Source organism: Astatotilapia calliptera, chromosome 10, assembly GCF_964374335.1.
Source record: "Astatotilapia calliptera chromosome 10, fAstCal68.1, whole genome shotgun sequence".
Lineage (NCBI taxonomy): Eukaryota > Metazoa > Chordata > Actinopteri > Cichliformes > Cichlidae > Astatotilapia > Astatotilapia calliptera.
In genome coordinates, this window is record NC_137431.1 from 1,491,454 (window position 1) to 1,509,026 (window position 17,573).

Genomic DNA, 17,573 nt, shown 5'->3' on the forward strand with positions numbered 1-17,573 from the left:
GGCGCAGCATAAAAGTCCTTTCACATCAGACGCAGGATGTGCTGCTAATGCTAACTGCTAACTAAAAGCAAAGGATCCAGAATTTGTTGCTGGCTGCTGGGCTCTGTGGGTTTTTGCATCAGTACCTGCACTAGATGCACCTGCTCCTTGTCTTATCTCTGACTTTATGTCCTCTACAAGAGTTTCTGGGGTTTTTTTGCTAGTTCTTCAAATGTTCAATAAAAACATGTATGCTAATTCATAACGAAGAAAGCTTTGTAATGAAGACTGTCATTTCCAAAACACTGCCCGCCCCCACCCCGCGGTCCGCAGCACTGTTGAAAAGGCTGTGGAAGTCCCTGTATTAAACACGTAGACCTGTGACACAAACATCACCAAACTCGGACGACCACAGACTGTTTTCCTTCGTGGTGATGAAGGAAAACGCTGGGTTGGCATGTAAAAGGGCATTTATTCCCTTCAAAGACCTGCAGTTCAAAAAAGCGCCCCTCCGACAGCCAAACCCATCTGTTCTCTGATTGGATTGTTACATTTGTGATTGACATGACATTGACCAATCAGATGAAAGGAAGAAAAATGGGGTCAAAATTCGTACTTGTAACTTGCAGGGTTTTTTGGCTAAGTCCACACACAAATTTTTTTTTACACATACAAATCCTGATTTACAAGTACAAAATATTTATGACCACATTTTGAGCCCATAAGTTGTTGCTTAAAATGTCTTTTGAATATTAAGAAGAAGGAAGAGAACAGGCTGCATTTCCCTGCTGTCATGCCTTCTTTCATTTTAGTAAACAGTCGCACACACAAGTCTAAAGAATCACGTCTGTGAGGCACCAGTGAACAACCAAAGGCTCTGGGTTGGAGAGATTTTGATGGAAACATTTTCTGCAGCTAATAAAAGACAAAGTGGCTGAGCTGATGGTTGATACAGTGTTATCAGTCGTGTGATGGAATATTTGAATGATAGTCTTTTGCTGCAACCACACACGGCGGATTGTTTAATGCTCGCAGCTGAGCTGTATTTATTAAAACTCTGAGCGTTAACAAGCTTGTGCTGTGTCTAAAACTCTGCAGGTGCAGGTTTAAGGGAAACCGTTACCGTTCATCCTCCAGCTTCTTTATGTTTATGGTATGCTAACCATAGCTGTGTAGCTAACCATAGCTGTGTAGCTAGCCACCGCTGACAGACCACGTGACTTTCGCGCATTGCATTGTAGGTACGAGTGGCAACAAAATCAAAACACTGCATCAAGCCTTTCCAGCACCGGTAATCATTAATTCTGCAGTTTTAATCCCCACTTGCATTTTATTTGCCCCAAAAACAGTTCTGTGCAAAACGACGGAGAACACGGCAGCTCCGCACGAAGACAGACGTGACGAAAAGGCAACAAAAAGTAGAGGAGTGAAAGGGTCAGACCCACACGAGCACAGAGTGGAGTAAGGACGTGCTGCCCAACTGTCAGCACGCACATATTCATTATTATATGGTCCTAAGTGTGAGTGCACACACTCACAAAATGTTTAGTTACTTCAGTTCACTGCAACAAGCCCAAGTCCAGTTTTCTAAGGCACCTTTGAAAAGCTCGTCCATTTGTATGACCTCTTCTTGGAGCCTCCTGACTTCCTTCCTGAGCATATCTTCCAGTTTTTTCCTTTTCTTTCACTGTCTTCATCTCCCCATCAATATTACAAAGAACCCCCAACAATCAGATGAGCCCTATGAGCAAGGATTTGGTGACAGTAGGAAGGAAAACCTCACTTTAAACAGGAAGTAACCTCCACAGAACCAGGCTCAGGGAGGCAGCTGTCTGCCACAACCGGTCAGGGTTGAGGGGAGGAAGACAGGCAAACCATATTAATGATGCAAGGAAGGCCCCAACCCCGCCTCCCTGATGTGGGAGCCAACCAATAGGACCACTCCCTCCATAACTGCGACCAGTAAGAGCACGATCATCACCACCTAACAAGGTACCAGTGGTATGAAACACACACGTGTTGTATTCCACTTGTATGCACAATCATAGTGTGTCACAGGCTGAACAGATATCCACAGGTGGTACGTGGCAGTCAGGTGAACAGGTCGCTGGAGGCAGGAAACGAAGTCAGTGCGTCAGAGGGGGAAAGCCGAGATTCAGTTTGTTAGGATGGGGGACAGTGGGTTTGGAGGATGGGTGCAACACTGAGCGTCCAGGAGCAAAATTCAGTGTTTGGACTGTTTTCTGGGTCTCCCATCTTCCTCTTCATCATCCTCCTCCTCCCTTGGTCTCCTCCTTGAACCTCCCAGTACTGGGCTGGGGGGCAATAACACAATCCTGACTCCATCATGTCTCCATCATCATCACTGTCATTGTTATCAGTGTCACTGAGGAGGCTGAGAGGCTGTCACTCTCAGCCTCCTCATCATCCCAGAACCGCCTCATTTCTTCAGCTATGGGATCTTCTGCTTGCTGGGCCGCGTTTATTTCCATTTCTCCTGCTGGGATCTCTGCTCTGTTATTGACCCAGGGTCCTTCTACTTCCTGAGGTGGATTTATTTCTATGCCTGCTGCTGGAACATCAGCATCTTCCTCATCATTCCGAAGATTGTCCTCCTCCTCATCATGTTGTTGCAGTTGGTTAATAACTTGGCCCAGAACACGGAGGTTTTCTTCAGTTAAGAGGCCGCGCAATAGACCGAATTGAAAGCAGCAGACCATCGAGTGAATCTCTTCAACATCTGGACGCTGTTGCAGTTCAAAAACCAGTTCATCAGCTGGTACCCCTACAACAACAAACAGAAATATTATTGTTATCATTCACATGATGAGAAAACTGTCCACAAATTCCAATTTATGCAAAGTAACTACATAGGGAATATACAAACATACGCCCACTACACTTATTACAGTGTGTTTGCTCCTTCAAATAAAAAAGGCTTCAGTCGATGAGCAGCAACGTGTAAACGTCCTCATGTCAGTTTTCCTCAGCCCTCACTCACTGTTGTAATGCACTATTAAACTAAATTATTAGGATATTGTTACAATTAAGTGCAAAGTCTAAATCCTTTTTATAAAGAGACGTGTATTCCCAGTGCACCAGGAAATACACAGTACCACACAGATGATTTCAGGGCTCAGAGCAGCCTCTGGGCTTGTGTGACTGAGGCCTTAAAACTTGAGAAACGTTCATGTGTAGAAACAAACTGTCAGATAATCCACGAGAAAAACTGCAGAGAGACCACACTCCTGTCACAGCCCTGAAAACAGGGGGAAAGAATCACAGAGTGATATTTAGTTGTCTCTGTCATGCAGTAGTTTAATGCAAAGAGGAGAACGCGTGAAAGCCCCCTGGTGGAGGGTGGAGTCACTACCAGTCGATCCCAGAGAAGGCTTACTAGCCGATGAGTAATGTACAGATCGCGGGTCTCTTGATGACAACCATTAATGCAACGTGAAAAATAATAACAATTTTCTTATCGCATTTACATCGTTTTTATGCTTATGGCACCAAATATGAATTAGTATTAACTGTATACACCTTTGCTTTGTCGTGAACCCCATGAATAACAGCTGTATGGAGCTTTTTGATACTGCCTATGGGGAATAACAGTAGCCTTCCAACCGATCACGCTCTTACTTTGAATCGGGTTGTCTCTTCGTCCGTCTCCTCTGTCCATTCTTCTGGGATGAAAACAGTCTGGAGGAAACTAAAGCAGCACAGCTCTCAAACTTTAGCTGACTGGTTTCAGACTTTTAAAATGTCCAGAGTGATGACAAAGTCCTTAAAAATGCTGTGAAGTCTTTCAGCTCTTTAAAAACGCGGAGAAAATGTAGACTAATCGCTAGTGAATGCTGCGAGGAACGCTGCCAACTGTTTACTGATATTTCTCCACCAACTATCCAAATATAACGATGATGATGATGAACGTCACAGGTTAACTTGGTAGTTTTCTGGCTCTTCAGTGACGTCATCGACTGAAGCTGCTCTGCTGGTGAAAAAACGTCACTTTGAAGCATTTTTCACAAATCTTTGAAGGTGTAGTGACAGAAGGAGGCCACGAGATGGCGCCATTCTTCACGTAGTGGATACCGTTTGTTGGCTGTTTGGTTTCTGTTCACACCCTCCACGAGTGTTTTGCATAAAGTTTCAAGCATTCCTCAGGCTCATGATTTACGTTTCCTTTCTGGACAAATTAAATTAAGGAAACTCGGGCGAGTCTTTCACCAGTAATTCGCTATTTTAAACACTTTGCTTCCTAAAGCGCATTTTTGTTGCTTTGTTTGCTGAACTGTTTCATGGGCTAAAAACTTGCTGACTCTGTTCTTCAAATAAAATCTGTACTTTGTTTTCCATTTGGCTTCCTGGATTGACAAATTTCAAAATAAAAGCATTGAACAGTGTGAGTGTCAAAAGTGTAAGTGTAGAAATATTTCTGTTGTAGGAAAACAGGATAAAATGACTGTTTGGGGCTTGAGCTTAAACTAAAAACGAACTTGTAGAATCAGAAGAAGATACAAGCTTGAGTGCAAAACTTCATGATGTGGGTATTTAGGCCCGACATCTTGGATGTTTTCTACAGAATATCTTTTAATTTTTCTTTTGGGAATAAACTAAAACCCAACACCACCTTGGTCACACACTGGCTGAGTCGCAGTACGTGACCAGGAGTTGCCAGGCTGTTGTGGCTGTGTATGGTCCTTCCACGTGTTACTGAGGCCCCTATTTGTTAAAAGAATAAACCGTTTAATTGCAGATATTCTTCAGAATTCAGTAAATGACACCCAACAAATGTCAGTAGCAGAATAAGCTGTCCGGCATTGGCAGAGAACATTCGACGAGTTTTTCATGGCCACAGCCCACATACTCAACTCTGCTGCTCAACCCACATTTTCCTTACAAACGTGACACCATTGAAGGGGAAATAAACGGGCTTTCCAGCAGTAAGACCTTTATAGCCAAGAAGCATAGTTACAACAAAGAAAAGACTGAACAAACACAAATTGCCTCAATTTTTATTCTCAGTTTATGTTTGCAAAAATGAGACAAAGTCACTCATTTTTGTGATAAGAGGACGATGCAAAGGCGAAGCAAGCATTAGTTATCGCTGCAACTCTACAGACGGAGGAAGCGCGTGTTGCACGGGCTAGGACAGGTACCAGTGAGGTTAGACGAGATGGCACGCTTCTGATACTCAGTAATATCTGGTGAAACATGTGGGAGAGATCTTCTTCCACCTCTGGAGAGACTGTTTTTACTTCCTGCATTGAGCTAGGCAAAGACTAAAATGACTTTCCCAGCATTATTTTTCCAAATAACAGGTGAGATTGGACGTGCTGTAATCATATGAGATTCTCAAAAGCTTTTTCTTGTAGCACCACATAATTTTAATGTGATTTTTATTAAACCATGGGACATAAGTTAAACATTAACGTTAAACATCAAATTAAACTGAGTACAGAAATAAATGTTGAAAGGATAGTCTATCATTAGAATCAACTTTTTATCTTTTTTCTGTCTTTGAAAAAATGGTCATAATAAGTCAGACTTTTAACATGATAAACATACATTAGATAAGACAATGTAGCAGTGCAACACAGGAGCTGTTGTTCCCTTTGTACGTACAGAACGGACGTATTCAAGTGAAAGCCATTCATGACTAAGGACGATACTATGCAGCATTTATAATTCTTTATATTTCTGACTCAATATAACAACAAATTTCAGGGTATTTAGACAACAAGATGTTTTTAATGTAAATCAAGCTTTTCCCATCACAGCAGATTATATAGGAGCACCAGGTCAGGAAAGACTGATAAAAGGTTTTGAGCTGTCTCGCTGCAGAGAAAGCAGAGATCTGCCAGGAAAGGCAGCTAGGACTGAATGCTGCTCTGCCTCTGTAGTACATAGGCTTTAAGTGACCACGAGCCACTGATGGTGTGACAGATTAATAAGCATGCATAAAGTGGAGCTGTCAGGGAGAGGCTGACACTGGCTTTTGGAACAGTCCAACTCATTTTTTAATAGTATTTTTTTATCCTGGTGACAACATCCCGAGACATGCAGACGCAGATTAGACTCTAAACCTTCCTCCTTGATGGATCACTTGGATAAGAATTATAGCCCAAGACTGTTGCTCAGTGCATCATGGGACGATGCTCAGTGCACTGAGTGTTTCAGTCTCACTCACAGTGTGTTTGGACATCACTGCTGATTGTCATCAACGCTTGTCGTGTGTGTTTTGTCCTGTTTTTCTCTGCTCTCGTTTTGTTTCTCATTTCCTGTCTCCCCTCACCCCCAGCCGGAGCCTGGTTGCTCCTCTCTGAGCCTGGTTCTTACCGAAGGTTTCTCCTGTTAAAAGTGACCAGCTGTTATATTTTAGTTTCACTAATCATTTTGTCCTGCTTAAAGAAAATCATAGAACATATTGTTTCTTTGTATGGTTAATCCTCTGCTTTCTTGAAGCACATATACACATATGTATATATGAATAACTGCATTAGTCCTATTAGCCTCCTCATATGGAAACATTCCTTTTTGATTTTTTTTCACCTTGTAGCTCATTTTGCCCAATAAAATGTTCATATTTTGTTAAACAATGATTACTGTTTTGTTTTGCTGCAAAACAAAGTCTCCAGGATTTTATTTTCTTTTAAAAAAACAAACTACATCATCAAACGTTGGGAGGATGAGTGAGCTGGAAGGAGGAAAGCTGAAAATCTAGACTAAAGAATTTTTGTAGATGTACAAAGTTGGGAATTATAGTCTGAAAGGAGACAATCACTGGAAACTTGATTATCATTTTCATTTTCTTTGTTTTGTGTCTTTGTCTGTGCAGTTCATTACAGGCACTAAAAAAGCATCCTCTGCACTCCAAGTGCGTTTTCACTGATGTAAATGACATTTTCAGATAAACGTTGTTTTAGAAAAAATACAATAAAATGTGCATATTACTGTAGTTTGAATTGTGTTTCTACTTTTATGTGTATCGTATATGTGGGACTGTTCTGGAGAATTCACCTGTTATGAAAAGCCACAACAAAAGTGTGATTTCTTCTCCTCATTGTCACGGTTCTGGGTCAGTTTCTTATATTTTGGTATATTTCTGTATTATGATTTATGTTTTGGTTCTGTAGTTGTGCTATTTTGATTATTATTCTAGATTTAGATCGGTGTCAGTCTGCGTCCTTGTAAATTGTTTCTTGTTTCCTGTTTTACTTTGAAGGTCCGTGTCTGGTGTCAGAGTGTTCAGTTTTACCTCGTCAGTCCAATCCCTCCCAGCTGTTTTCCATTCCCTGACTAGTCCCTGTGTATATAAGCCCCGTGTTGCCTTTGTTCTCTGTCGTATTGTTAATGTCTGCTCACCCTCGGTCTCGTTGTGTCTTCTGTTTGCCTGCCTGTTAGTTTATTTGTTTTCCCAGTTCAGTTAGTTTTTGTTCTTCTTATTTTCCTGTAATAAACTGAGTTTCTTAAGTTCACCTCGTTTGGGTCCAATCCTGCCTGCAACACTCAGTGTTATTAATAAAGCCTGAACATCATTATTTTTTTATTGGAGTGTTGATGAAATTGATTTAATTGCACAATATTTGCTACATCTTTTTGTTTTTTAATCTTTGCTCAAGAATGTTTTGTGTTATTCATTTTGCTTTTTCAGGGGAAAAGATCACAAGTCCCAAAAACTATTAAATGTATCAAATATGATACAAATGCCTTTAAAGGGTTCTGTCATCTGAGAGAGCTCTCGTACTTGCATCTGGTCTGTTTCAGGCTTTCAAAAATCTTTCTTGTGATGGGAGAATTTGATCAGTCAGGTGTTTAAAGTAGCATTAAACACAAAAAACTGTTTAAGCAGTGGTCGTGGGGGGAAAGAGCTTCAAGTCCACCATGGTATGGGAGGGGGGAGGGCCATTTGTTGTTGTTTAACCAGAGAGTCGTTTAAGCCGTGAAGCATTTGGTTTCTAGTTTGATTGCATCCTATCTAAGTGAAGTTGTGTGTTGAAAATGTTGGCAAGGATTAAAATCTGGAATTCTTGAGTGGGAGCATCGTGCTGGGAAATGTCTTCGAGGTTTATATCTGTTCCGCTCACAAAGCTGAGATCTCGTTATCTTCTTCCTCCTGCTGAGATACAAACACAAAGTTAAAAACTGTTTTGCCACCTCTGTGCGAGTGACATCTTTGCTGGGTGCTTCAGTCTGTTCCATCTTGGTGTAGCGTGTCGTATGTGTGACTAGCAATGAAGGAATGTGCCCACCTTCTTCCACAAGCATAGTCACATCTTCCAGAGGTTTTCCGTCCACACTTTGTCCATTGACTTCCATCACTACCTCACCCACAAGCAGTCCAGCACTCTGCCCAGGACCCCCAGAAGCAACCTACGAGGCCAAGTAAAAAAAAGTTTACAAGATTTGACACAAAACTGAAGCTTATGACTTTTCTGTGTGTGTGTGTTTATGCAAAAGAACACTAAAACCTGACTGATGAAAGTCCCAGGACTCTGTGGGTCACAGCCTAATTTAAAGCCAAATCCCAAAGGGCCTTTCTGGAGAGAGCAGAGTCTAAGATGACTTGAGGCATGCGTTTCCTTTGGTGGTGAGTTCTCCTCCACAGAAGTCAGCATACTACTCTCCTTTCCTTCATCAGCTGCATCATCCTCACAGAAAAGAAGTGGAGACAGACCCAGCTGCAGGAGAGAAAACAAAGGAAAGACGTAACAATATCCCAGTACCAGGTGTGGCCTCCAAATGGGTGCACCACCCTCGATGTACACTTGAATCAACTGGAAAAGCAGTGCACGTATGTGGTAAGTGATGGCCACCTGCGTATAAAACTCTAGCCCCTTGGGAGTGATGGTGGTGAGACGGACCTCTCGTCCGCTCAGCTTCACTCTGTCCACAACCTCCTCGTGCTTCAGTGACTCCACTGACTCGTCGTTGACCTCCAGCAGCAGCTCTCCATCCCTCACACCCGCCCTCTCTGCAGGACTGCCTCTGGTCGTTTCACGCAGGACGTGATCTGTTGGTTAATATGTACCCAGTTTATTTAACAGCAAAACAGTGAAAATAATTCAGTTTTCAGCATTTTTTCATCATCTCACATGTGCGTCCTGATGGCACTTTCTCCAGCCGTAGAAGAAAACCAAAGCTCTCAGACACAGAGGTCAGGTGGAGTGTTCGGGCTCTATAAGGTAGCTGATGAGGGGTAGCCATGGTGGGCAGGACGGGGAGCCGCCTTTGCGTGTACTTCTTTTCACTCTCGCTGTCGATCACTAAGATGGTGATGTGATCACCACATTTCTTCATCTACAATAAAATATATGGAGATATTATTGTTAGACCAAAGATAACCTGATGTATTATCTGCTGCATCACACAGTTACAAAAAGTCCACAAACCATTTTGCTGAGTGCGGAGTGTGTGAGATCAGACACCATCGCTCCGTCTATCCACACCAGCCGATCTCCCTGACGCACCGCTGCCTTTTCAGCTGCACCTCCTGCCACTGGGTTCACTACAAAGCAACCTTTCTCTCCTACGGAGCCGAAACAGGAGCAGCATCTGAATAACACTGCACAGACTTCAACCCGGACATCTGATCTCAAATCTTAGGCTTCTTGTGATTACAGGGAGATGTTTTACCTTCCAAAGGAGTAACGGTGATGCCCAGACCTGAGACAGGATCCCTGGTGATGTGACAAAGCCTGGGTGGTTTGCAGCTCTCATCCATGTGGGCCAGACGTTGCAGGTCCTGACCTCGGGACACAGCCCGTTCATAATCCTCTCCATCCAGCACTAATAAACACAACTGGCGTCCGCTTACCTTTATCTTCCTAGCCACCTGATTTATACATTTGGAAACGTGACAGATCCAGTTAGACAGCTTTGTGTTGCTTCTCTGGTTTCTATTTAACTATGAAGGAAGCTTGTCTTACCTCAGGGTGAGGAACATCATCAATATAGCAGTTGTTGACTTCTAGCAGTCTGTCTCCGTCTCGAAGGCCGCTACGCTCTGCGACCCCACCTGATACCACATGACTAATTATGTGTCCCTGACGGCCCCTCTCCACACGCAGATGGAAGCCGTAGAACTCGCCATCCTCGCGTTTAAGGATACACGAGCGCGGGATGGGCGTCCACACAGAGCCTGAACCAGAAGAGACACAAGAGAGCTGTCATAAAGCAAGCAGGCTTTGCCCAATGGCTACTACACAGGCAAGCAGGGTACCTGCATCATCTGTGATGACCATCGCTGGGTTGTCTATTCCCTCTTTAGGATTAAATGTAACTTTCCTTAAAAGAGAGACATGTACTTTAATTACAACTTCATAGTAGGTTTTAATGGAAATTATTAAAGTAATTCTCGCTCTGTGTGCAATACAGTGTGTGCAGTAATGCACTGTAATCACGGTGTTGCTTCTAGTTGCTTTCTACATGTAATGCAGTAAAGTTTATGCAAAGTGCACTTTACATATTTAATAAATGGTCTGATCTTGTATCGAGAGTTTTAAAGATTACACGGTTCCAAAAGTCAGCATGCTGAGCCATTCAAACGGTGGTAGAGTCACTGACAGTTACACATCTGTAAAGGTGGGAACACCGTGCATCTAGGGGTCACGTAACACACTGGTGTTGTGTTAGTTTTGATACACATTGCACATCACGACATACATGAACATAAAGAAAACAAAAATGTTGAACCATAATCTTCTTGCCGCGTTCACATTTAGTTCTTTTTTCTTTTTTTCCCGCCTGTCCCGTTTGGCTCTTTTGCATCAGAATTTTTGTCTAAAGGCAAAGAAAGATGCCCAACGGATTTACTTTACCAACTGGGCCGTCCCAGCCTCGCTGTATTGGTCTATTCGATTCACCTTTTACTGTTTATTTTATTTTATTTTCACTTGCTACACACGGGACAGACGTGACTGGGGGAAAGAAAAACAGCGGGGAAGAGGGACGGGGATAAAGGGCAAAAAACAAAAAACAAACAGACAAAAATGCATCTATCAATCACCAGCTGAGAAAGAAAAAAGAGAAAACAAGCAAAAAAAAGAGAGCAATATAATAAACAACATCATCGTGATGATCTATGTGAATGTAACAGTAAATACTAAATATTAAACATTAATGTGCAGCACATAAGATCAACAGAACACAGTGTGCTTTGAGGTAGGAGCCAAAAAGGGTGTAGTTTGTGTGTGCGAGCACCCGTGTGTACACCTGTGAGCATGGACGCGCTTATTTTTAAAAGGTTCCTTCATCTGCTAGAGGGTGTGGGGGGGCCACACAAGAGCTGAGGAGAGTCCCAGATGAGGGGTCACTCAGCAGCCGCGGAGCAGAAGCCAGGGGGTGGCCAACTCCTCCTCCTAGCCCCCCCGCTCCAGCAGGTCGCAGAGAACGGGGGTGAGAGAAGACTCCAAACCTCCCTCCACCCGCTCATTGTAGTGTTGATGCATGTGTGTTCTAAGGTGCATTTAAAACCCAGGAGGGCTTGGAGCTACCTACCAGAGAGCAGCAGGTAAGCGCATGGTCCCTCCTGCTAGCCCTCAATGTCTACGTGTATTTAACATTGAGAGGTGGGCAACGACGCCAGGGGTGAGGTGTACACCCTGATGGTACTTTGGACTCCGTGATTGTGCCCACCCCCAAGATCCTATATGTATGTGTAATGAGAGTGTGAGTAATGTGAATGTCTAAGTTGTGGGATAAAATTGAGGCAGAGGCAGCCAGAAGGGGACGGGGGACGGGGGGGGGGGGGGACGGGACGGGGAGCCTCCTCTGCACCCTGGTGATATACCCCTACTCCAAGGTCCTGCATGTGTGGGTGGTTGTGGTGGAGCGGGAAGAGGGAGGCAGCTGGAGATGGGGAGGGAAGGAAGGAAGGAAGGAAGGAAGGGAGGGGCAAGTCCCCCCCGAGCCCAGTAGGCACCCCCATACTCTGCAACCCACCAGGGCAGTGGTGGTTGTTTGTGGCAGCAGCGCCGCCCGGCCCCACAGAGCCCGGGACAGCCCACCCGACCCCACCACAGAGAAAACTGCACCCACCCCGTCATCCACTCATCTTCCAGACTACACAAGACAATAGACGCCCAGGCTGAGATCTTCCTCCACCTCTCCTGTATCTCCCCCTCCTGCAGAGTCAGTTCCTGAAGAGAGGAAAGCTCCTGCAAGATGTAACAACCTCCCCCACAGTTGAAGAGCCCCCCAGGTGGCTCGATGCACTGGCGGCACCCCGCGCCAGGGCTGAGCCCCCCATGCACCCACCCGCCCACAACCCTGGCGACACACCAACCAGGACCAAAGCCCCCAAGGCCCAGCAAGGACCCCAGCCCAGAGACTGAGCGCCCCCAGAACCTCACACCCACCCAAGGGCAGCCAGGCTACCAGGTCAGTAACCCACGTCCGTCAGCACAGACCCTCCCCTAGCCCCGCTGCACGCAGCCACCAGGAAACCGTCACCTAAGAGTCAACAGAGCCCTTAATAGGCCATGATCGATACTCCGGGTTGAGCCCGGGGTATCGATCCCCACTGCTCCTGGGGAACCCCCCGACGCCCTAAGCCTGTCCCTACCCCCACACCAATCACAACAGCAAAGGTGGGACCAAACTATGACCCCCCACCCCCACTAGGTGATGAAGGAGCCCAGAGCAATTGATCTGATGTGGTGGCAGAGGCTGTGTCAAGACTAATGTAATCTAATAGATAATTTCTATATTGGTTAGAATTAAGATTATTTTTATTTTTCCAGTTCATGAGGACTGTTTTCTTGGCTATGCATAGGGCAGTGAAAACCATATGGGCGATATTCTTTTCTGTAGTGACATTATCTAAGCTGCCCAACAAACACACTAAGGGGGAAGTTGGAATGTTACATTTCAGACACTTTGATAAGTCTTCACATATCTCGCGCCAAAACTTCTGAACTGGTGGACAGAACCAAAGAGCGTGGATATAATTGTCCGGTGAATTTGCCTGACAGTGTGAGCAGTTGTTGGAAGCCGTAAAGCCCATCTTCAACATCCGATGACCTGTATAGTTCACTCATTTAGTTCACTTTTATTCCTCATACTGAATTGTTAAATTTATCTTGTGTTTTATTTTCCCTCTTTTACTGGTGCTGGGAGGTCGGTATGTCTGCTGGCATCAAGTGAGCCTGGGATGGGCCCTAGAATATTACAGGAAGTGCTGATTGGTGCATGCCACATTTTGCTAAATGACTAGTCAAAAATACAAAAGTAATCGTCTCTGATTCTTGAGTTATATACTTTGTTATTTTGTATTTGTTTACTGTTAAGTTAAAGAAGCGATTAAAAGGTTGCTTGTGTTTTTTGCTATTAGATCATTTGATGTTTTATGTTTCCCCTTGTGTGTCTCGAGGCTGTCGGGTCAATTTTGGTTATTGTTGGTTTGTTCAGATTGAGTTTGCATCTGTTTGTTTTATATTTACCTAAAACTAAACTAAAAATTACATTTGGAACTTGGAAAATGGAATAAAATAATAATCATAAAAAAAAATAAAGTAACCTTTACTTTAGTTTTTATTGTAATACCTGCGCTGATGACATATTTCCTCATTAGAATAATAAACACTGAAATGAATGAAAACTAAACTAAAATTAAACATTTTCAAAAACTTTAAAAACTAATCTGAAAGAAGAAAATCCATCCTGGACACTAAGTTCGAAATGAATTCAAAAATAAAATAATAATTAGAAAATACAAAAGTAAATACAAACTGTAGTTTGATGTGTCACTTATGTTGCCATTATAACGTCAGCTTAGTTGTTTTTAAAGCTGCACAATTATAACTTGATTTTTTAAAAAGAGTCTTGGTTTGTTTTGGGGGATCTGAAACGGTGCCGTGTCGATCTCTCACACAGTCAAACACATCCTGTCAAACTGTGTAGTTACTCAGAAATAGTGCTGAGAGGATGTGTGTGGTCATGTTCATGCTGACCATCATATTTTATTAGCTGTTACAGTGAAATTGGAATGGCCACTGAAACAAGTCAAACGCATTAATGCATGAAATGAAATGAAATGCAGACTTACTCTCTCAAACCACCGTCAGCCACCAAACCTGCAGAAATTGCAGTAAATATCAAAGTAACTGTATGTATGACATTTAAACAGTACATTTATTTCTCACACACACACACACACACACACACACACACACACACACACGGCTCTGTGAAAGTCTGCAATGTTCTGTCTGCCAGACCGTGAGGCATCAGCTCAGCAATCAGAGCTGGATGTGACTGGTGACTCTCAGTAGAGGGTTCATCAAACAGGGACTGACTTTGATTATCTTTAGTCTTTGTCCTCTAAAAGCTGAAGGAATTCAAAAACCTGAAAGCTGAAAACGTCCAAAAGTGCGTGACATCACGCTGCATGAATGAGTGTTGTTTTATAGATGTAATCTGAAAGCAAAACTGATATTCAGTAAGATTTCATAAGAGACTCATTTGTTGTCTCTCTTTCTTCTTCTGCTTTCTCCTTATCAAGGGTGTGGTGGAGGGATGGCACAACACAGAAGAGCCTCCTCGTCAGGCCAGGACTCTGCAGTCTATTTACACCTACACTGGACACTCTTTCAATGATGAGGATGTTCACATCCTGGACAGGGAGGAACGCTGGTTTGAGGGCGGAGTCAAGGGAAAGACCATCTCTGAATCGAGGAGGGGGCCTAAGGATACATCTTTTGCCATCTTACATGCTGTGATTGCAGCCATTCCCCAACTCTCTGTGAATGGGACTCATGGACATTGATCAACAGCCACTGATCAATGTTCATGAGAATTTGCATATTAATGATCAAGGAACTGACCTCACAGCCCATTGTTCCTGGTGCTGGTTACATTGTGCAGATGTCCTGTTTATAAGGTTGGAAACCTGCAGTCAGCTGGGACTGAAGACGTCACCTGGATGAGTGACGACATGTTTCTCTCACTGAAAACATCCAGATGATCAGAATCAACTTGTACAGCAGTACCCACTAAGGTACCGCCCCCTTGGACAGCATTCTTCTGAACTCCACTTTACAGAAACGTTAAACTTGTAACAATTTTTTTACTGCAATTTACCAGAAAATGGATTTATCTGGCATTCAAGCTTTATCTCTGCACCTCACCACACACAGCAAGAACAGACCACTGTGTGCCACCTTGTCACTGAAATACAAGACCGATACAGAATGAAGCAAATGAATGAGAATGAAAGGCTGTCTTAAATACTTTTACATCCATTTTCTCTTATCCAGTTTAGACAGCCAGGAGCACGGCCCAGCGGATGTTGGGCAAGAGGCAGGCTTCATTGTCACCAGGTTTGTCAGTCTGTTCCAGGGCGAATTTAACTAAACAATAAATAAATGAATAAATAAAAATGGCTATTTTATCTAAATTCTTATTGGTTTCAACCACTTTAAATTTGAAAAGAAACAGTGTAAACTTTAGCAGTGCCTTTCCTACGTAAGAAGAAACACTCTGTGGACTAAAGTGTTTGTGCTGATGTTGGAGCTCCGCTGTATCGAGCCAGCTGAGCGGTGGAGACTTTTATGGGTTTTATGAGCCTCAACATTCGGCGACCCCAGTGAACTCTCTAAAACGACCCACCAGTGTTTGTAAAGAGCGTAGATGCTTGACTTTACACACCTGTGGCATTAGGACCCTTTTCCATATAGTGCATGTATAGCCTTAAGGCCCGAGGCAGTTATTGATGTTCTATAGTTATCGGACTTTTCTCATATTACAATAGTCCTGACAGAAAACTGGCAGGAAAGAACGTTTTATTTTTAAGAGTAACTGCTGTTGTTAAGGAGCAAGAACACACTCAGCTAACGTGCTCCACAATAATAACTTGAAAAGTCAGAGACACAAAGTGTCGCCCTCCTCTAATCTACAACACTCCTTATCTGTGGTCGAATATGCCAGCTACGTGGAGTCCTTGTTTCTCTGTCACAGTGTGAAGTGAATACAAACATTAAAAAGAAATGGCATGCTTAAGCCATTTACTCCCAGAGAAATCCAGATTTCAGAGCAAATCTACGCAGCTCTCATGAACATATGGGCACAACAGCGTATGCTACAGGTACTTGAGTGCAGCTAATGGGTCACTGAAACCTTTTTTTTTAATGATCTAGGACACGTTGATCCTGCAGACACTCAAAGACAAAGTCCTGGAGCTCAGCTCAGTCCGGGGAAAACTAGAACGAGCTATTCGAAGTATGAATGATAAACTGGGATTAATCTTTCCTACTTTTTTACTAGAAGTATCCAGTTTTGAAACATTTTAAATCTATAATTCATTAACTTTAACTATTTAATCAATTCAACACTGTTCAACAGCAACTTTCTGTTAAAATAAATCCCAAATGCTTTACAGTAGAAAACAAAAAAATGTGATACACGTTTTGATATAAGGAAACAGAAAAATAAAGCGCACATAAGGTTAAACTGTCCAGAACAAAAGGACAGCATAGATTCGACTGATTAAAAAGCAAAGACAACGCTCGAAGTTTGAATGTTTTACCTCTGCTTGATTTCATGGTGTGTTTCTTTCCCATCATGTGCCACAGTTTGGCCACAGTGGGAGTACTCTCTGTCCAAATATTTATTTTGATTCCATGGAGAGACTCCTCCCACGCTCCTCCCCTTGAGATACACTGCAGTAAATGTTTAATCTGTGTGTGATAATTTCAGTGTACACCCTCTTCCTGTGGGTAATGTCTGTACTGCAAAGTTCAGTGGACTGAAAGTACAAAGACTTCCTGTTCTGTCTCAACAAATGACTTTTAGTTAAAACGGGTTTTAATTTAAACTAATGTGTGCCCGCTTACAAGAGCGATAGGCTGTCAAAGCCTGAGCTACAGAAACTGCAATAAAATTTCAAGAATGGGTTTAAAGTTGAACTGACTGGAAATAAAGACAAAAGGAAGATGGAAGAGATGTAAGCAATCAGAAGTCAGTCATCTGGACACTGAACAATGCTGGGCATCCTCTGCACACGGCCATAAACAATCAGAAGAGTCTGTTCAGTGACAGGTTGCTTCTCTCAAAGACAAGAACTAACAGACTTAAAAACTCCTTTGTCCCACACGCCATCAGACTGTCTAACTCCTCTCTGGAGGGGAGAGGGAGGGGAGACAGGAGGACAAAGGAGGGGGGAACAACTAAGCTGTAGTGCCTCTTCACCTCACTGTACAATACCTTGTGCAATACTTTTTGTAAATAGTCAACAGTGCAATAGACTCAATACTTGAAATGTGCAATTCACTTGTATTTTTATTTTTTATTCCTATTTATCCCCTTTGTATATTTTATTTATATTTGTTTCTGTATTTATATATGTGTGTGTGTGTGTGTGTGTGTGTGTGTGTGTGTGTGTGTGTGTGTATATATAACAATTCTGTAACTGTAACTTCGGTCGTTGCTGTGCTTTTTTTTTGGAAGTCGAATTTCCCAGAGGAACCCACCCGAGGGATTAATAAAGTTCTATCTTCATATATCTTACTGGGATGTTACCCTTTAGTTCAATTTGTCTTAAGTGCGATAAGATTATTTTGACTAGAAACAAGACAAATATACGTGCTAAGATTTTG

General features: G+C 43.0%; 1 protein-coding gene across 7 annotated transcripts; it reads right to left on the bottom strand.

Moving 5' to 3' along the window:
* Positions 1-4,980: 4,980 nt before the first annotated feature.
* Positions 4,981-16,550, bottom strand: nherf4b (NHERF family PDZ scaffold protein 4b). Of its 7 annotated transcripts, XM_080306952.1 has the most exons (12): positions 16,505-16,530; positions 14,805-14,898; positions 14,027-14,054; positions 10,202-10,266; positions 9,909-10,120; positions 9,616-9,814; positions 9,372-9,508; positions 9,075-9,279; positions 8,796-8,992; positions 8,451-8,660; positions 8,232-8,352; positions 4,981-8,098 (listed from the first exon to the last, which is right to left on the bottom strand). In XM_080306952.1, the coding sequence occupies exons 4-12, from the start codon at positions 10,221-10,223 to the stop codon at positions 8,082-8,084; spliced, it is 1,320 nt and encodes a 439-aa protein (XP_080163078.1). In that variant the 5' UTR covers positions 10,224-10,266; positions 14,027-14,054; positions 14,805-14,898; positions 16,505-16,530; the 3' UTR covers positions 4,981-8,081. The 7 variants fall into 7 exon arrangements, with proteins under 7 accessions (XP_080163078.1, XP_026038379.1, XP_080163075.1 ...); XM_026182594.2 differs by lacking the exon at positions 14,805-14,898 and having other exon boundaries at positions 16,505-16,550; XM_080306949.1 differs by lacking the exon at positions 14,805-14,898 and having other exon boundaries at positions 14,027-14,756; positions 16,505-16,550.
* Positions 16,551-17,573: the final 1,023 nt, after the last annotated feature.

Bases quoted from the DNA above. Each gene is read 5' to 3' on its own strand.
- nherf4b (XM_080306949.1), bottom strand. From the start codon at position 14,112: ATGTACTGTTTAAATGTCATACATACAGTTACTTTGATATTTACTGCA. The intron at 9,509-9,615 runs GTAAAACATCTC...TCGGCTCCGTAG, and splicing joins CACCGTTACTCCTTTGGAAG to GAGAGAAAGGTTGCTTTGTA. The intron at 8,661-8,795 runs GTGGCCATCACT...TCTCTCCTGCAG, and splicing joins GGCTAGAGTTTTATACGCAG to CTGGGTCTGTCTCCACTTCT.